This window comes from Eleginops maclovinus, chromosome 20 (assembly GCF_036324505.1).
Source record: "Eleginops maclovinus isolate JMC-PN-2008 ecotype Puerto Natales chromosome 20, JC_Emac_rtc_rv5, whole genome shotgun sequence".
Lineage (NCBI taxonomy): Eukaryota > Metazoa > Chordata > Actinopteri > Perciformes > Eleginopidae > Eleginops > Eleginops maclovinus.
In genome coordinates this window covers 21,754,378-21,776,160 of record NC_086368.1, presented here as the reverse complement: position 1 = coordinate 21,776,160, position 21,783 = coordinate 21,754,378, and the positions used below count along the sequence as shown (strand labels likewise).

The 21,783-nt window shown below is 42.6% G+C and overlaps 1 protein-coding gene across 2 annotated transcripts in view; it reads right to left on the bottom strand.

Moving 5' to 3' along the window:
* The window catches only part of plxna1b (plexin A1b), a 174,517-nt gene that overhangs the window by 37,418 nt on the left and 115,316 nt on the right, over positions 1-21,783 (bottom strand). For both annotated transcript variants that reach the window (XM_063910537.1, XM_063910538.1), the window contains exons 10-12: positions 17,894-18,094; positions 5,343-5,439; positions 2,946-3,136 (exon numbers count right to left, since the gene is read on the bottom strand). In XM_063910537.1, the coding sequence (XP_063766607.1) occupies positions 2,946-3,136; positions 5,343-5,439; positions 17,894-18,094 (489 nt within the window). The remainder of the gene's footprint in view (positions 1-2,945; positions 3,137-5,342; positions 5,440-17,893; positions 18,095-21,783) is intronic.

Below are 21,783 nucleotides of genomic sequence, written 5' to 3'. Positions count from 1 at the left end.
GTGTGTGTGTGTGTGTGTGTGTGTGTGTGTGTGTGTGTGTGTGTGTGTGGCTCTGATTTTGAGGATACCATAGAAGTCATGCATTGTATGCGGTAGCTTATTTTTATCTCTGATGTTAAATGTTTTACATCTGAAAATAGGCTTCACAGAGAAAATGTGTGTGTGGCGTGTGTGTGTGTGTGTGTGTGTGTGTGTGTGTGTGTGTGTGTGTTTGCCTCTGGGAGCGTGAATAATTGTGCTTGTGCTTGCTTTCTCACACAAACTGTGTGTCTGCTTGTTGTGAAGGGAGAGCTAATTAATCTTATTGCACAATGTCAGTGCAGAGGAGAAAAATGCAGCACAATAAAAATAGCGCATTAACAGCCTAACAGCTAAATGCTTGGTCTAAAACCAATCATTTTGAGCCTAAAACATCAATTGCAGTGTTTGGAGAACAGTGCTTATAGGTGCCAGAGACATTACTGGAAAGGTACCCAACTGCACACTACAGAACTACGTCAAATGGGCATTAGCACACTTGAAATGACACCAAATGGGTTCAACGCTTGCTGTTCTGGGAGCTCTGAATAGTTGTGTTTATAATGTATTTTGTTGTGTGTGTGCAGTCACACTCCCTCTCCAGTGGAGTTTCCTTCCCAGTCAAACACACATTCTCCACTCCAAAGGAAATTTGCGGCTAATCCGCAAGCTGATGGTCACACAGCAGCTAGCGCGTGGCAAAAACGGACAAAGCGCCTGAATAGAGCAGAAAATAAATTATACATAATGCGGCATCAAACAGGCAAAGAGGGACTTTACCAAACAGATGGTAAATGTGGAGTAATATTCAATTTGTGTGGTGGATGTGATGCTCTTTGGGGATGAAATGGCAGAAGAAAAGGAAAAGCTTTTCTTTGTTTCCTGTAGATGTTCTTTTAGCATTAAATGTCACATTGTAAATGTCAAAGGTGGAGAGGAGAGGTAAAGCTAGCAGTGTGGGGAGGAGATAATGCCTCCACCAGTTATATCTCTCCACTTCTATTCTTCTTTGTCTCTTCGATATTCTCAAACCTGCAGTATGTTTCTCCTCCTGCGGTTTTAGAAGCTCTTCTACGCCTGCTTCTTTGACTGCCACCAACATCTTGCCCTGAGGCCAGGATTTACCCCTCAATATGCATGCAGGAGCACATGCTTGAACGTGCACACAGACATCCCCACCTCACCTCTTCAACCACCCCCCCATCTCTCTCATACATACACGCACACGAAACCCAATTGCCTCTGTACGCTTGTTTCAAAGAGATAACTGAAGCGAGCAATAAGAGAGAGAGAGCATTAGCGAACAGATTTATCTATGTGCCAGTGCCCCAATTATCCAATATCTCCATTACGCATTCAGAGAGACGAACCCATGTCACACAGGAAATGTTCTGAGGGCTCCAGCCATACAAGTCTGCATCGGTGAAATGGGCATACATTTTAAACCATACATATATTACACACTCATTTAAATAGAGAGGAAAGTCCCTCGTTTTGACTCAGATGATTATTCATCTTATTTGAGATAAAATTAAATTTGAAAGAAAAAAAAGTGTTGAAAGCTTGAGGAAGAATGACGGAGAGAAGGAAAGACAAATTAGAATGAGTGAAAGGGAAGAACTTTTAAACACGTCTCACACAGCAGTGCGTGGCTCTTTGTGTGTGTGCACTCGTGTGTCTGTCCCAGTGGTAAGCTGTAGTGACGGTGACCCAGGCCAGTCAGACGAGGACCACCTCCACGGTTACCCGGTGGCGACAGATGGGTACGCCACGGTGTTTAGAAGCCTTAGCTCGCCCAGCCTGTCAGACGCACGCGTGCACACACACATTCTGCGCCCATGGTGGGACACAATTAGCAGCACACTTCTACACTTGGTTTCTTTGTCGCCCTCCTGCAAACACACACACAACAGACAGACACCCTCTCTGCCTCCTCAGGTGTGTTTGTTTGTGTGTGTGTGTGTGTGTGTGTGTGTGTGTGTGTGTGTGTGTGTGTGTGTGTGTGTGTGTGTGTGTGTGTGTGTGTGTGTGTGTGTGCAGCCATCATCTCCAATCATGTCAGTGTGTTCAGTCTTGGTGTGTGTGAACTGCCTCCTCCTGGCCGACCCATCTGTGTTGTGGTTGCCGTCATGGTGATGGCTTCTAAGTTGTCTATCCTTCCCACCGCCTCTCCTCCACCACCATTCTCTGGGGCCAGACAATGACTCAGCACAGGTAGGGATTTCTAAACTTTTCTTTTAGTAAACTTTTAATTACTAATTAGCTTACTTTGGCAAAGCTTCGATTCATGTCAAAAGGCAAGTTTTTAGTTTCAGAGTTGGCTGAACAAGTGCTAACTACAACCTTGTCTCAAAGGGCATTCTGTCACTTGAATCCCCTCCCTTTTTACTCCTGCCCTGAAAAATCTCTGACTTGTTTATTGTTTATGAGGTCAAGTTGCTGAGCAACGCATACCAAATAACAGTCTGCTTTAACTTTAACATAGGTAAGAGAAGGGTCTTTCTTTAGCTTGGATTTAGCAGCTAAATGTAATGTTGATTTAAGAGTGGGCTGTTCCCTGGTCCCGCAGACGTTGGGGTGTTGATGTCTAGCGATGGTGTCAGCTAAAGTTTTATGGCAAAAAGACGTTTTACTTTTATTTATGTATTTAGTTGAAAAATGTACTTCTAAAATCAATGTCTGCTCTTTCTTTAGCCCTATATGTAAACTCTGGAATGAAAAAGCAATATGGCCCTGGAAAGCTCCATGTTTTTGTAATAAATCAACTGCATTTAACACTTTTAATCCAATTAAAGATTAACATGTGTGTACTTGCAGGGACTCTTATGCAGTTAGGAATGTGTTACCTTGCTGGGCTCCAGGAGCATACTGAGCTGCTATATGGAGTTATGTGCTGAGCAGCATGTGTTGCTACGATCATGGCTTACCTTGATGATCTTGGGGTGCGCACAGCGGCTGTTTCCTGTGGTGGCGTGCATCCAAGAGCTCTCTGCTGGAGTACACTCCTGCCTCATGGAGCACTTCTTCTCCTGTACGCACCAGCCGCACTCAAACCTGGGGTTTGCCTTCAGACACATCCCGCAGCTGTCCCTCAGGGCGTAGCATTTATATAGGTGGGCTGGTGAGGAAAAGAAGAAGACAGGGACAGGAAAGAGGGGGATGAGGTCAATGAGAGAATAAAGTAACTTCACCACACAAATAGCCACACAAACAGCCTGAGTAGTACAAAAGATCAACCAAATACGTCCATTGCAAGTTTTTCAACTTTCTCAAAAAAATCCCAAAGTTCTTCAATGTCACCAAGTCAAGACGCTATTTCAGAAAGGCCTCAGGATTGGTGCAGCAAATCTTTTTTTTTTCTCTTCTCTCTCTCTGCTATTCGGTCCCCAAATCCCATTGGTCATGGAGCAGCTTTAAAGCAACCCTTTACCAATTACTGGCTGCTAAACGATTCCTCTGTAATTACATTAACATATCAGTATTTAAGACAAGTCGGTATCACTCACTCTCCACCAGATGATTATCGTGATTGAGAAAAGGGGAAGGGGCTGGTGGTGAAGAGAGATAGATGGAGGAGGGGGAAACATCTTTGGGCTGTGGCTTGCCTCCAGTTGCACTTTAGGAGATTTACACTTGAGATTTACACAATGCAGAGACACTGATGCGTGCCGCTGATATTGTGCGCTGTCAATACTGCTGCGTCTAACAGATGCCATTTAGAAACACTTTGTCTCTGGGAGAGCCACTGACTGTCAAAGCTTCCTATGTTGGATCTCTGAATATAAACACCCCATTATAGGGGGTAACAGTGGGGTCCCTATGTTCATACACACATGTTTGGTGTATGTTACAAACACATCCATATAACCCGAGTCAGCAGCCAGAGAAATATGTGAAATTTGAGACTTCAACAGCCTGCATTTACACTACAGGGAGTGACATCAGTAAGTGGAACAAAGTGACTCTGTGGTGTTATCTTACATTACTGACAAAATGGCAATGAGCACAGCTTCACAGGCTTTGCAGATGTTACATCTTCTAAACTGAAATACTACACAAAAACCCTAGCTGCGTCTTTGACCATCAAAGATTTACAAAAAGGCCAAGGAAATGAAGTTCCCTCTGTTGTACGAGCTCTTTGTTTCATCAACAGGCCGTATCGAACGCAGTGGTAGGTGCAAATTGTGTTACTTTACCTCACAGCTGGAGAATAATGTTACAGACCCCTGCCGTGCTGTACAGGCCACAATAATTATGGAGACAGCATCATAAAGACGGTCCTATGTGTAATTATATCCAATAGACATGATCTCATTGTCTTCTCCAATGGGAGCGGGGTGTGGTTATACGGTGGTGTACAAACTATAATACTGTTTAAAGAGTGCATATATTGTACAAACAGTACTGCACACATTTTTTACAATAATACCTGCCTGTACTGTATTTCTGTAACCATCACAATAGGGGTGTAATGAAACATTTGTCTTGCAAGATAAATTACAGTACAATACCATTCAATGTGTAACAGTGTGCATTGCAGGAAGGAGTTCTAGTATTGCCATCTTCACTTTGCCAAATGCAATGCAAAAGATGTACATCACCAGCATTGTTCAACGGATTCAAATGTAATGCTTCATTGCAGAGAAAATCTGTCTAAATTGCTCCTTGTCACACTGGTTTATCAGTCAGCTGGCTACAACTGTGAGCTATTACCCCTACTTATCTGCTACCTATTAGCAATGATGAAAGAGTCTTGTGGTGTAAAACCAGAGCCTCGACAGACATAATGATAAGTCAATATATGTATTACTTAACACAAATGACCTTGTGTATAGTACGTGTGCTCTCTTCAAACAGTTGTGAGTGGCAGCATTTGAGCACGTTCCTCCAGCTGCAATGTTTAGTGTTGATACAGCATATGAACAACATGAAAACTGTTCAATGGTGAACTATTCCAGTACCTCCATACACAATTACCCACACATATACAGTAAATAATAAAGTATTACAACCCTTTACAGACCAAGAATCTAAATAGCAACAATGGTTCTGGCCAAGGAGTTTAAGTCCAATATAAATGATTTCCTATGCTGTTGGAGCTGTTTTTTTAAAGTAACAAAGCTATTGCATGTATAAGTTCCTGCAGGTTTTGAATTATTCTTTCTTTGAGATGCTGCGTCATCCATGGTTTAGCTTAAGATAGAAGCTGACATATACACACAACTTTTGAAAATGTGATGATTGTCTACAGTGTCTTGTTAAAGGTTAAGACAAATGAAGAGCTAAAATAATGATCAATAATGCACAACAGCACACAAACTCACCTTGGATGTTGTACGGGTTGTCGATGACAAAGTTTCCGTTCCAGACCACAGACAAATCCACCGGCAGGTCGCTGATGTCATTGCCCTCATAGGCATACTGAAATAGAAAAGCAAAAACATGAGCATTCACAGTCACTTATTACTTTAACAACAATTTCCATACATGAATAACATCAATGTTGGACATTGTAAGTCTTTTTAATTAAATATGAAATCAATAAAAGAGAGAGGAATCAGCGAACATTGAGAGCAGGCTCAGTTTAGATAGTGGCTGGTAGTAGTGTCATACACTGCAGTGCTCACACAGCTGAAGGGCCATAAAAATGAATGATGAGAGACAGGCTTTATAGTGATTTTAACACGCAGCACATCCTCCGCTGCCTGGCGGAGCACGGAGTTGATTAAGAGATTGGAATCCCCATCACTGCATGACTCATTCCATCCCAGTGATGAATAAAAAGCCTTAATATATCTCCAACAATAATATTCTCATCTAATTTCATTTTTGCATCCTGAACTAATAAGAGTTGAAATGTAATTGACTCGTCGACGGCGTAATGAGTTTTATGGAATTGCTTCAAATGAGACAACAAGCTTGGAAAGCAGCGATGTGATCGCGGTGTGTAAACAGAAGTAATAGCAGAGAAAGAGCTCCTGTGAGAGCCACACAAAGCTCCCAACTCGTAATTTATCAACGATGATTATCACGGGCAAATAAAATGCCGCTTTAGAAGTTACATCATCTCCCCAATCCCCACCTCATGTACACATAGTAGCCAGACACTGAGGTAAACACACTATGAAAATAGTCATTCATCAAGAAACCCACCACCCTATAATCTGCAACACATTCTGCAAAATTAACTAATCCATTAATTTGTCATCTTTCATACAACATTAAACAGATGCTAGATAGCAAGAGTGTGAGCTGGTTAGACTTGAGTTGGTCCATGTTGACCTAATGCCTCTGTCAGTCAAAGGGTCCGCAGTCTCTCTCGCTACCAGTGTTATGGTCACTATCTTGGATGGCCTCAGGCTGAGAGATAGCAGGACTATTCTCTTCTAGTAAAGTGGTGATACAATCCCATGTGAAAGCCCTAAACCTGAGGCTTTGGGGCCCTCACAGATTGAATCTAGCTACAACTTTGCCACTATGTGATATCAGCCACTCCAATGTGAGATTTATCTTGACTATCTGTAATAATAACAGTGAGTTGGAATGTATTTGAGGACCAAGAAATGTGCTTAGAGACGATAAGGAAATGAGAGGACACAGCAATGTCACAATGTGTGAATGGCGGATTAATTCTTTCTTTACTTTTTGCATTCGTATGATTTACATTCAGCGGGACCTGAAGGCAGATGCTCATATCACAAAGAAAGAACATGTCTCCATGTATCTCAGAAGAACTACTGTGATGCTTTTAGAATGAAAAGTTACTGTAACTCTCAAAGAAAGTTACTGTAAACATTATATATAGTAAAGAAAAGTGCAAGAAAAAACAGAAGCTAAGCAAAGAGCAATGGTTTAAACCTGGAAGATGTTTCAGAATGGGTGATGGGTTGGAAAGAGAGGCGGAGTGAACTGGGGACAAGTGGAGTGTGAGCAGAAGTATAAAAAAGGGGGGTGAAAAGGAGGAGGAAGAAAGTGTGTTGGAAAAGGAGGTGGAGAGAGGATAGCACTGCAGCGCGGGTGAAGGAGAAATAGTGAGGGCGAGATGGATAGAGAGAGGTGATTGTGTGTTATTCTGTGGACACCATTCATTTACACATGGAATAAGAGGCCGGGGCTGGCCTGTAAGTGCCTGAGCTGGTGGGGGCTAAAGTGAAATTGGCATTTTCAATTTGTTCCCTGACATGTCTGCCTTGGTCTTTTCAAACATTCCTCTGCCTCAACCTCTCTCGCAATCCTCCTTTTCCAACCCCTCCTTTTCCTCTTTCTCTCTCTCCCTCTCATTATTCCTTCCCTGTACCTCTTCACAAATCTCCTCCCCCATCAATCTCAGTCTGACTTTCTCTCCCCTACCTCCATCCCCCGGAACGCCCACAGTCAAACAAGGAAATATGGAGCAGATTCCTTTATCGCATATTCCAAACATGTCCAGAAAAAAAAGCACATGCGCAAAACATCGCAATATAACTATGCATTCTGCACGCAGGACAGTTTCCAAGAGACGGATGCCAACGAACGCATCAAAGATGGATCGCAGGATACAGGAAATAAAATATGATAAATAAAAACACATGAAAGCGCGGGAAGATAAGACTTTCACACAACAACACGTGTGTTTGATGTCAGCTATTATTTCTCTCCACTGAAGTCCGAGCATATGAACTTCCTCAATCTTTTCTCCTTCCTCATGAGACCACCCAGTCTGCCTGGGAACAAGAGCATTTCCTCCCCGGGTGGAGATGGAGAGAACATATGAGCATGTCTGAGTCTGTAGTATATATGCAAGCGAGACAATGAGAGAGAACGAAAGGAAGAGGGAGGGAAGAGGAACTAGCACGGGGACATATACTGAGAACATGTGTAAGTAGAGAGAGAAAATGAAAAGAAGCAAGGAAGAGATAGAGAGGGAAAGTGAGGGTAGAAAAAACCTGATAAGACCGATGGGATTGAACAGAGATTGAAAGGCCAGAGAGGCCTACGGTAGGCAAGATGGGCAGATAAGGGAAGATTTATACTTGACTATTGTTTAAGCCATTAAAGGTGTTTTAAAACAAGAAACTAAAAAACTTAGGCTCGCTTTGCTATTAGAACATAACAAACTGGGATTTCTCACACATTCATACACAGAAAATGCAGTGGCTTAAAGTTGAAGTAGTCAAAAATCAAAACAGCAGCAGCAGAAATTAAGGATCTTTAAGCTACATTTTGCATAAACATTGAATAAAGTGACTGCTCGTTAAATGAAAATGCTGTTAATTGTTTGAGTTGGCCAGAACGACAAAATCCAAACTATGCCAGCTCATAAAATGTTGGAGGGTCTTTCCCAGCACAGGAGGCCAAACAAGCTGAAACCAGAGATGAACGTTACTCAGGTGGATTTATTTTGGTAATGTTTGGCTATTTGGCAAAAAAAAAAGGTTTTTTAACGTGTGTGCATGTACAGCATTGAATAGGTTGGTTGTTTTGTCAATAAACTAACTTCAATCCAATCATCTTGTATCAAACTCCCCTTTTTCAAATCCCAGAAATAGTGGGAAATAGGCAAAGTCTAGCCATCATTTAAAACAGATCCATCATGTCAGACAATAGGTGCTTAATGGGGATTTTTTTTACGTAATACACAGCCAAATATGTGCTTTTCTATTGTATCCATTACTCTTTTTCAGTCATTTTAACCATGTCTTTCTTTGCTGCTCTGTTATATCCTCTCAGGACCTAAGACAGGCTACAGTAAAGGACAGGGGGTCAAACTTTCTTCCACTTCCATCCCCGCTTCTGTGATGACCAACCAATCACAGCATTGCCTTGATCCCCCTCTGGATCACATGAGAGGGGCCAATTCCGCTGATAGTGAAATAGATGATGGATGTGTGAGGACCTCTTAACCCCTGCTTTACACCCTGACACGTTCTGCACCACACGCCCGCTGGAGGTGTGGAGGTGCTGACAGCCAAAACAACACCGCCTGCCATCAATGTTACAGGTATGTATCTTTGTTTGTGCATCCACCCTCAAAGGGGGTGTAGGTTGAGAGGGGAATCTGGGATCTGCTTGGATATGTACCTTCACTCAACAACAACATGAATATGTAGTTAGGTTATGATCCAAAGCTCCTCTTCTCTCATTGCACCAAAGGCTTATTAAACTTTCATACTGAACCAGCATTGTTGCACTATACGCAGTTCAGGGAATACACACGTGCACCGGGCTACACGGTTTACTCACTGCACAGCAGATTCCAATATGAAAATGCAAACATTAAGCGGGTTACTCCCTAAAAGGTCAGGATTTGCATGTGTAAAGGGGGGAGAAAATATGAACAGAGACACGAAAATCGCTATGTTTTATATTCAGCCATTCGTTCCCAATATTTGAAATAGTTTCCAATGATGGTAACACACTTTGTCTACAGCCTTTGATTTAAGGGAACATGGAAGGTCTCCAAGAGACTGAAAAGGAAAGACAAATATGTTAAGTTAAACAAAAAATAGACACTTAAACCTACAGATGCCAGCTGGCTGGACCCATGTCCCTGAAAGCTGAAGAAAAGGAGGCCGAGGATAGATGGATGGAAATAGAGGGGGGCAGGAAGGCATGTATGAAGTAACATTGGGTACCTTCTGTGAGGGTCATGGCCTGATAATTAGTCATTTTGAAAGAGTGTGCAAGCTCGACGGCTAAAAATACGAGAGTAGCCCAGGGCAAGCCCATACCTGGGACAGTATAAGTAACCCTCCTCCTTTTACCTTTTTCAGTAAAGCTTTCTCAAGGTTACAATGCCAGTAATCATAAATAATCACCTGACAAAACAGAAATATCAATCTGGAGAATTCTAGATTTAAAATAGTTTTAGGTCACCGTTTAATAAAAGTCACATTGGAATAGTGCAAAAGTGGACACAGAGTGATGGCCCATATTAAATGTGTAGGCGATCTACAGCAAACACTGTGTGTACATGTATAGATACACAGCAGTTCCGTTTCTCTCACACACACACACACACACACACACACACACACACACACACACACACACACACACACACACACACACACACACACACACACACACACACACACACACACACACACACACACACACACACACACACACACACACACACACACACACACACACACACACACACACACACACACACACACACACACACACACACACACACACACACACACACACACACACACACGGCAGATATGGCTTCCTAATCAAGGATCAAGTGGTAATCCTTCCTATAGCTTAGCGAGTGTGTATGTGTGTATTTACTGTATGTGTGGGGTCAGGCGGTGTGGAATCAGCCGCAGCTCATAATAGGGGCCTGTTAGCCAGTGCTAATCGCTAACGCTAACAGGATTGGAGGACATGGCCGGACCCAGTTACCCAGCTTATCTCTCGGACGCACACACACAAACATACACACACATGCGTGCATACTGGCTCGCACACATCTATCCATTGATGGAAAGAAGAGAGAGGGGAGGGGGGAAACTGCTGGCTTGAGGAAAAAAATAATGCTGCCATAGCCAGTGTTTCTTTTTCCAGCCTATGCATTAAGCCAGTGTAAGCTTACTAGACTTCTCCCTGGACAATAGCTTGATTTTTGGTTGTTTGCAGAAACGTCAATATTTTTTAATATCCTCGCCCTTTTTCCCCATCTGTCAACTCATGCCATTCTTCCGGTGGCCGTTTCCCCCTCGCAAATTCCCCCGTTCTGTCTCACAATTGCTTTTGGTTGCAAGTCCCACAGCACATTCATCTATTAACTTACACACAACTGCACAACTGCAAAATCTTAGTGTCCTGCTTAGTAAACACTTTCAAACAAGTGATGAAATAAAAGTATAGTCACTGATTGAGCTACAAACGAAGATCAAAGATGAAAAAATGTACACATTTTTCCCCAGGTTTGGGTTCTTTGGTGTGGAGTTTTTGTATCTGCCTTTGCTACTTGAGCAACAGTGGCTATTCCTGCTCATGCTTCGGAAATGTTTCTGTTACAAACAAAGATATTCTGCTCCTACAACAAGCTATGAAACATCACATCTTGTGTGCCAGACTATTGTCGAAAGATCTCTCCATCACAAGGATTTAAATGACTCCCCGATTAATATCCTTTATTCCGTATCTGTCAAGTTGAAGTCCTTAATGCAAAAGGGATACCTGGCAAATGCACTATTTAAACTGACTTCTTGTGCCTTTATTTTATTCTCTGCTAAACTTCATTAGCTTTTCATAAGGCTACTGTTAGTGCAGATAAGTCAATGTTTCAGTCTTTACACATCAATTTGTTACGGGCCATAAATAAAACAATAAAACATTATTTGACATTAAATTACAACAACATCTATTGTTTAGGCTCTTATGGAATAGTATATATCATACATCATTGAGGATATTAATCAACTCTGTGGAAGCATACTAGACATTTACAGCAGGTTATCATGCTGACAGACTGGGGCTAATGGGCTAACAGAGATCCTTACTCTGCTTTAAAAAAACGTCTTATTCCTCATCAGGCTAATAGCATGAGACTCTTGTTTAACTTTTGAAGCTTTGTTCACTCATAAATCCATCACACACACTTTGAAGGGTGGAGCACTGTTATAACAGAGGAAAGATTTAGAGAAAAGGTTACAGATTGCATGTATCCAACAAGAGAGACACAGATGAGAAATAAATGACAAAAGTCAGGTGGAGGATGGGTGGAGGAGCTGGCATATGCTGATAGCCGAGCAGCAATTAATTCTTATTTATCCAGGACAGGAGCGTGGGAGTAGTGCTCTTCACCTGTCAGAGGGGAGGAGAGGAAGCGAGCCAATGATGGGATGGAGATGAAGAGGAAGGAGGTGGAGGAGGAGGAGGTAAAGATGGAGACAGGTAATAACTGGGAGAGATGGAGGGGGCTGATGGTGGAGAACAGAGCAAAGCATGAGAGGAAAATGAGGACAGGGAAGAGCCTTCTCTTACTTCTGACTATCAGCTGCCTTATAGGAATATGGATAGAGGAGCATTCAGAGTAAACAGGAACAGAATGTCGAGTAAATATATTATATACATTTTAGTATGAACTAAACAAGAAAATCATAATTTCTCTACAAATAACAAAGGCAAAGTAATGCGTGTAATCCTAATCTAAATGAGGTCAGTACTGTATGAGGTGTCCCATGATTTGGGAACAAAGTAATGAAACAACAAATGGTCCTCAATCAGCAACTCTGTAAAGTCAATGCCAGTGAATTTCCCATGTATTTTATATTCACTGAACACACACACACACACACACACACACACACACACACACACACACACACACACACACACACACACACACACACACACACACACACACACACACACACACACACACACACACACACACACACACACACACACACACACACACACACACAAAGTCTGCAAGCCAATTAAAACAGTGTCAGTGTGTGCTGTGGCTGACTGCGGTGGCAGGTCCAGTGCTTATATCTCATTAAGCTGTGCCAGGCCATGCCAGACCGGGCTGTACCATGCTCCACTGCGCATGCCCTCCACCGGCCAGCGCCGAGGCCCTCATTAGCCCCGTCTCTGCCAGCGTTAGAACTATGTGCATGTGTGAATGTATGAGCCTGTATTCGAAATGACATTTTTCCTTCTGTATAATTTAAATGTTTTAAGTTTTAACAGTCAGTTACATCTTTAACGAATCCCATAAACTCTAGAAAGAGAAGTTTTGAAGCTGCACTGAGCTGAATGTCTCTTTCCCTCTCTGCACACACACACACACACACACACACACACACACACACACACACACACACATACACACAGGGGGTGTTACACTATTAGACCAGTGTGGTTTGTGCAAACCGCTCTCCCAGCAGACATGCTTGGCCTCCTCCCTAGACCTCTATTTGCTCCATCTATCAGTCCATACATCTGTCTATCCGTCTTTCTTGTGTGCCGCGTCCTTCTCTCATTTCCCATCTGGAAAGGAGCGTATCATTTATGCTGCCTCCCATCCAAACTCTCGCCCTGCACACTCTCATTTTACCCTTCCTCTTTTCCTCATCTGCCTCATCCATCTCTCTTTTTTCTCCAAACTTCCTTGCCTTTCTTGTACTTCCCTTCCTTTGCTGCTCTCCTATGTTTTTCTCCTCCAAATCTGTATCCCCTTCTGCTGTCTTCCTGTGTGTATGCGCGTGTGTGTATGTGTGTGGGTGTGTGTGTGCGGAGCGTCCGTCTCTGTTGCCCGCCTGCAATTTATCATCATTTTATCTGCCTTAATTGGATGCCATCAGGACCCCTGATACTTCCCATTCCTCCTTTAACAAACAGCTGCTCTTCCCGCACACAGAAGGATAACACACAGACACACACCTTATCCCAAACTAGATTTTCTCCTCCTGCCCCTGTGTCTGCTTTTCTATTCTCCCTGGTGAAGGAGTGAGAGAAAGAGGGTGATGGAGTGGCCGAGCGCTTTATCAGACGGAAGGTAATGGTGTAAGGCTCGTGCAGATATTATCTGTCCTCTCATTCCTGCCCTCCAGGAACGCAACAAGAAAGAGGGATAAAGAGGAAGAGAGGAGGACAATGGAGACACCAAAGTACAAATGGGCAAAACGCTAAAGGAACAGGGGGAGATAAAGGAACAGAGAAAGAGAAAAAGTCTCAAACAGAATCAATTCTCTTCTTTCTACCTCGGCCTTCATATGACGCCCAGCTGCGCTCTGTCAGCCTTCCTGACCTCAGAGTGTGGCCATATGTGTGTGCAGGCATTGTGTGTGTACATGTGTTTGTTTGCTGCCATGGCCGCCCTGACGCTCTGATCTCAACTTCCCAGCCCACAGCTCTGCAGCTTCTTGGCCTTAGCACTTTCACCTCATCCTCTGATTGGCCCACACCCACCAGAAAGCTGACTTACTCGGGTCAGAAAAGCGGAAAGGACCAACGCAGACACCAGCTTGTTGTTTTGGTTGCTGCTGACCAGAGTGAACTGCTACCATAAGGCCTGGCGGATGGCTCCGTATGTGTCAGTGGTAATGTGGGCTTGTTTGGCACTAAAAAATATGGAGAGGGCTCTTTTATTTTTTTAAATGATCAGCTTTTCTTCTCCAAATAACTTGCTATAGGACATTGGACAATCTGCCGTTTCATCAACTTTCACAGGTTGAAAATGTGTTGAATTATGTTTGGCTCAGTAACCACCTTTGGGAGTGAGAAAGGGAAAGTGTGAACAAACCATATTTTTCACAACATAAACCTTTTGAAAGATCAAGACTGCTAGCATCATAGCCAATTAAAAAACCTCACCCCTAAAATGCATACTTCTTCAAAGTCTCAACACATTGGATATTGTTTGTGTGTAAAACTTGTTTCATGTCTTTGCTTGCAAAAAAACCCCATCCTTTCCTTAATAGTGTGTTCTTTCTCATGACTTGTGATACGCTTCCTCTTTCCCCTTTGGGATTAGTTGGTATGCACAGTAACCTTATACGGAAATACTTTAGCATCAATATCCTCCCCCCATAAGCAGATATGGAAAGTCAATACCAAACAAGCTTAGTATGGAGCTGATGTTACATCAGCTACTTCATATCATGTGTGTCACATATACAGTAGCTTATTGACAGCCTCCTGTTAGGCAATACTATGTAAGAATATTGAGTTTTTACGGTCACTGGATGGAATAAAGAATGGGAAAGTTTAAACATGATCCGGCGGTGGATATGCTGAATATCCCGTGGATAGTTATCTTCTTTTAGAAAGTGTGATGATATTATATGAAAGAGAGGAGAAGCGGTTGAGGCCTCAGGGGAGATTTTTGAGCTGATTTTCTCCCTTATCCTTTCTCTCCCCCCCCCATCTGTTCGCTCAAATATAACTCTCCTTTTCACTTTTCTCCATTCATCGCACCTGAAATTGTGTACAACATTCCAATTTCCCTAGTCTATCTGGCCTGCTCTCATCTCCATTTCTTGCCGTTAACACGTTCTAGTATTGCGTCTCTTCCTGTGGTTTTCTCCATATCTTTCTTTCCTTTACTCCTCTGCCTTTATCCTTTTTTATGTCCTGTCCACCTCACCTTTCTTTCCTCTCTTTCTTTCCAGCTTCTCTTCGTTATTACTTTATATAAATTCTTTCCACAGCTCTTTGTCCTTGTCTTTTCTACGGTGAGTGAGTGAGTGAGTGAGTGAGTTTAGTGAGTGTATGTCAGTTCGACACAGTGGTAAACACTTATGTATCTCAAACACAAGACTAAACTGCGGATTAACACCCCTGTCTTTATCCCATTGATTGCCCACCACGACCCCAACAGTGTTCATGCAGTGGTATAATGAAACTGCACAGCCCAACAAACACATGCACAGCTATCCTGGGATCCATAGCCTACGGCCCATTGAGGAATTCACATGTGCACACACGCACAGACACTGATTAACCCCCATCCCCGTAGCTGTGTTCCTACAAACCGAGGTAGCAGAGTGTACGCAGCATAACAGATGAAGTCTATTTCTACTGCAGAGTCATACATGATTCATCGAGTTGGTGGTGAACACTGTCAAAGAAGGAACAAACATGGAGCAGTGCGCATGAAAAGTATAGATATGAAGGTCTATAAACGGATAAACTAATATTTAAGAGCCTCATTCTTTTGAAATACTGCTTTCAGAGCTATAATAGGAGTCTCATCCTAATAATTCATGACACATAATTACACTCATAAGCTCAGGCTGGATGAATTATGCCTAATGGCAAGTTCATGTAGCTGGCACCTTTTTTATCTACTAAATCTAACGACTGCCTCATGTATGCTCTATGCACGCACTGCATTGATATCTGAGCCCGTTGTCAAATTGGCACGGCTAATTTCTAACAAGGGCTACGCACTGACAGCCCCAGGCTAATTGCTGCTAGCATGTCTGCTTTGTGGACATCAAATGAAGAAATTCAGCTTTTTGGCTGGGGTTGGGCTTTGCAGCTGATTAGGACTGGCCTTGCAGCTACAATAAACAGTCAATAAACAGACATCTCTGCGGAGACACAACCCTATCACTAGCTAATTAGCCCTGCCTCACAAACAACTTGCTAGCGTTTGCCAGCACCTGAAGATAGCCAGTCGATACGGACATAATCAAATGCTGCGCTAGCTGTCACAGCAGCTACCCAGCGATACGGCTAAACAGAGACTGGTTAATAATGGTGTCTGCAAACATATATATGACTACATACATGTACCATATAGAGAGCTTGCAAAATAGAGGCTACAGCTTATTAGAATTGTAAATGTTTTTGCCTTATTTTAATCCATCAAAGATTTGCATCCCTGTGCGATGTTGTGGTGACACCCTGAACTAAAGCAAAAATGAACAGCAGCAGTTCTCATCTCGAGTTTTGGTACATTGCATTATATGTTGAAGATAGAAATAGACAGGGAAGAAGCAGGCAGCAGAAATTAGTGTATGGGAGGAAAGGAGGGAATAGCAGAAGAAGAAAGTATGACAGGCAGAGGGAAGAGGGGGGGCAGAGAGAAAGATGAGCTCTAGAGGCAGAGAGAGGAAAGGAGAGGAAGAGGTATAGAGTGGAGGTGTAAACATGATCAATCCGCTCCCAACTAGGTTCAGAGACAGACTTCCTCTTCACATTTTCAGCCTCAGTGAAGCGCAACGCTAGCTACCTCTTATCTGTCATGCTAGTTTGAAGTCTCAAAAGCTTGCACACACACACACACACACACACACACACACACACACACACACACACACACACACACACACACACACACACACACACACACACACACACACACACACACACACACACACACACACACACACACACACACACACACACACACACACACACACACACACACACACACACACACACACACACACACACCTATATTTCAACACACAGATCAGGCATGGACCTGCATACCTGTAAATCCTCTCTACACACACTACAAAATCTTATTAAAAAGCTTGTGTAAAAAAACTTCCTCGAGAACACTTTAATCCAGCACACTCATCCCTACCAGCCACAGCCGCAAATACATTAAAATGATAGAAGCTCAGAACAACACTTTGATGGCTGACCACTGCAGCTTCACACTCGATAAAAATGATTTAAATGATGCATTGTCTGAACAGTAATGATCTGTCATGGTTTTAACCAGTGCATACAGACCAAATGAAAAAATCTCCCCACAATATAGGCTTATCATAAGTGTGCCTCAATTCGAATTATGTCTTTGTGAATTATTGCCGTCAATATCTATTTGCCAACTATCAGTTCAATGCGGGAAGATGAGCATTGGGTCATTTATCTAGATTGTGACCGAGTCAGTGTCCAAGTGGCAATCTATCAGTACAATGAGCATGTTAGTATCCAAAGTGGTCATTAGATGTAGGAGGCCATTACTTAAACTCTGACCGAGTCAATGTCCTTACTGCGATCATGATTTAGTTACGTAGTTGCATTGATTAGGTTTAGATTAATAGTGCTAAATGGTTTTAGCTTGTACAAATTTCAGAGTATGACTCCGGATCCAGTCTTGTCGACAAAGAGCTCTTTTCAAAACTATGATTTACATTATCTGATTTTACTTCAACAGTGTGCAAAACAAAATGGCATCCATCAAAATCTCCTTACCCAACAGTGTGTGTCTTTCTACCGGAATCCACCAACAGGAACCAAATTATCTCTGTAAACAACACCATCCATTTTGGCTTCTCTCTTTTGTTCCTATAATGACACTACCCCCATCACATGCTGTGATCCCTACCATTGCCAGGGCTTTAATGGCATCCACTCACACAACCAGATTACCCATATTTCCTATCTTCCTTCCTTTCTTACTCACCGCTGTTTTCTGGCACTGGATGGAGGTGCTGTTGAAGCGCAGGGCGGGCACATTGTGCGTCTCCCCCTGGATGTGGAAGACACACTCGTAGTTCCTCTGTCCCGACTGGGGCTGAGGCAGGTTCTTGGCGGCTAAAGTGATTGGCTTGGTCACCCCCACAGGGATGTAGATCTGCGTTGAGGGAAGGATCTGAGGGCAGTCCTGCAGAAACAACAGAGAAATAAAATGCTTTAGTGTTTTTAGTTCTCTCAGGAATCAGTTATGTGAGAAAGACAGTGTCCAATACAGTCAGAAGAGCAAGCAAACAAGGCAGAGAAAGATTAGACAGGGGATGATGAAATAAATCAATTGTAAAAAAAGCAGCACAATCCGTGGGTTATATATTTGACTTCAGGCCAGATTTGCAACAAAGGAGTCAGCCTAAAGAGCTGTGCTGCGATGCACATGTGTTACGGGCTTGTGCAACACTCCCACTGGCCTTGCACCAGATACCAATTCTGTACGACAACACTCAAGCAAGAGAGCTTTTCAAACAAAGTTCACAAAATATTATCTACCCTGTAAAACTATTCGCATCACAACAGCGCTGCATTGTTTAGAGGAAGAAAGGCTCAAGTGAATTATGTCAATGTGTGGAGTGCAATAATGAGCTCATGGACTTTGTTGTTGCCTGTGTGTGTGTGTGTGTGTGTGTGTGTGTGTGTGTGTGTGTGTGTGTGTGTGTGTGTGTGTGTGTGTGTGTGTGTGTGTGTGTGTGTGTGTGTGTGTGTGTGTGTGTGTGTGTGTGTGTGTGTGTGCCATTAGTGATATTCTCCAGAGCTGTCAAGATTCTTGTTTAGATCATCTAGACTCAGCCCATCCACCGGCTCACACCACTGGGGTGCAGCACCTTGGAGGGCTGAGTGTGTGTCCTCGCATGCTATAGATCAAAAGGAAAAATACATTTGTTTGTACATAGTTGGGTTAATGTGCCTCAATGCTTACACACGTTCAACCTTAGCGAGACAGAATGAGACAGGACAGTCCACTCCGTATAATGTTTCCTATATATGAATCTGTTCATGTGCTGGAAGAAATGAAGTCATTACAGTGTGTCCATGCCATGACTTGGCAGCGATGTAGATCTCGTTAACACTGAGAACGAGGGAGAAGTAAAAAAAGAAATGGAAAAAGAGCAGGAGGGTGTTTGACAGTTCTTATACAATAGGAGTTAAAGCTTGGGTGGAACTAAACCCACCCTGTGACGTACTGTTGGAGCCAAAAGGATAACAAACCAGATCACTGCTGACAAATCACATATTTTACAACCTAGAGACACCGTTAAGGGATTCGTATAATAAGAGACATGTGGAAGGCAGAGAATGCCAACTTTCTTAAATGTACTCTAAGGAAAAGGGCCTTGAATGTTGTCATTATTCTGACCAATTCCTGATTCCAAAATCCAGATTTCAGCAGACTTCAAGGGGACATATTTTGCAATTTTTTAGAATCATACTTGCTTAGAACTTATTTAACCAATGCTTTAAAAACGTGTTTTTGGAGCCGGTGTATTGACAGCCCCGCACCCAACAAAGTACAGTGTGCTTTGATTACCTTGCAGGAAAAATATAGCGTACCTTTGCAAAGATAGTGCTCAAGCCATGAGTGAGGCGAAGTGAATCTCAAGTTTTCTGACCAAAGCAACTCACAAACAATTACATGATGTATATATATATATATATATATATATATATAATAAGACTGAAGAAGAAGAAGCCTGATAGACAGTGTCGTTGTATCCATTCGCAGGATAGGACAACAATGTTTACAAGTCATAAAAGCTTGGGTTAAGAAAACATCGTCCAGATCCTTGTAAAATATTCCCTGCACACCCTCTGCTTCACTTCTTGTTGGAGCTTTTCCTTTAAGCAGATAGCTGTCTCCCTGTCAGTGCATTCGTTCTTTCTCCTCTGAGCTGTTGTACATTAGAAGCTACAGCGCGTCCCCGGGGCCCGAACACAATGCTGGAGTTTGTTCATTAGGCTGCTTAGCCCTGGCCTTGTGTGTCTGATCACACACAAACACATGCATACCACATAATGAGAAAGGGGAATACTATAGGAGGAAGAAGCGGGCTACAGAAGACCTGATGTATAATCAACTACAAGAAAGGTGGGTGCGAGGGCTGCTCAAAAGAATGGAGGGAGGATGAGTATGTAGAGAGGTAGGAGGGGGAAATAAGGGATATAGTTAGAGAGAGGAGGAAATTAAGGGAGTGGACTGAGATGGGATGTGAAAAGGATTTTTAGAGAAAGGAAAAGCAGAGAAGGCCAATTTAATTCAGAACAGAGAAACACAAATGTTAGATTGCTGTTGATGCAAGGGAAGTAAAAAAGAGAAAGAAAAAGGAAAGGTTTAAAGAAGGAGAAATAGAACAACCAAAAGTATGAAGAAAGACATTTGAGAAGAGAGCCTGGATCGCTCAGCACCTTTTTCTGTCTCTTCATACATCAACTACATCCCTCCTTCCAGCCGTCCTACAGTCAAAAACGTACCCAAGCCCCCCTGACAACATCCTATTTAATTAACAGCCTAAAGCCTCAGACGTAGCTTGAAAACTGATGGAGAGGACCAGCGATGTAGAAAGAAAAAGAGACTGTGAAGAAAGCGAAGATTGATTTTCACTTGTGGCTTTTGAAGTCCTGCCTCAGTGAAAAAGAGGATTTAAATGTCAGAAGCTGTGGGCTTGCATCGTCAAAGTTTCCATGAGAGTAAAAAAATAAAGTTTCAGCATTGGGTTGCTTAAGCTAACTTGTCGATGCCAGTGTTTCAGAAGTTAGCGTAGCCTTTAGCATTGAAGTTTTATTCAAGCACTGTTTAATTCATCTGCATATTGGCTTTGTATTAGCTCAGCTGTTTGATTGTTGCTTCCTTTGTCAGTAGCCCTTTACTTCATCCAGTCCTATGTATTGTCATCTTAAGGTACATATTGTATACGTTGGTTCAAGCTCTTTAAGCGTGCCATACCATGAAACAGAAAACAGATTATCTAAGAAGTTTATAAGAAGAGTGTTAAAAAAGTTAGATGGCCTGCAGTCAGAACTTTACATCAAATAATTTATAGACTGACAATACAAGCCAGAAGCAGGTGCATTAACATTTGGATAGTTCATTGATGAAATGGTGCAAAAGTTCAGAAGTGCTACTGTACGAAGCTCCAAATACGAGATCACACTGCATACCAGACAGAACGGAAAGAGCTTCTGGGAAAGAGATGGGAGGAAGAAGAGGATTTTGAGGGAACACAAGAAAAGATAAAGGAAACGGTGCTCTGGAGAGGGAAACTATTTCATCAGTATTTGTGACAGGTGCCAAAACAGTTCAAAGCCGGCATTAGGGCTACAAAGTGCAGCGTACATTGAAACAATATTTCACCGGGGGGATTCGTTTGAAGCTGGAAGAGACCCTTTTTCTATTTTTTCCCCCTTCTTCCTGACTTCTCAGCTTTCAATTCATCTGCGAAGACGGATGCTGTGGTTTTCTTGGCCAGATGTGACACTTCAGGAGGACCATCAGGGGATTCATAGAGCGGAGTGTGTGTGTGTGTGTGTGTGTGTGTGTGTGTGTGTGTGTGTGTGTGTGTGTGTGTGTGTGTGTGTGTGTGTGTGTGTGTGTGTGTGTGTGTGTGTGTAGAGAAAAATATGTGTTTTTTATTTGTGTGTGTATGTGATGCTAAGATTCATCACACAATGGTACAGTGATTTAAGCTTTCATCTGCAAACGATGCAACAGAGAACATCTTTCTGCACAGAGCAGCAGCCTGCTTCATTATATGGTTCACTGTGTCTACTGTAACCAGAAAGATCCTTTTATAGCAAAGTTACATGTGTGCAAAGTGGAAATGATGCGTG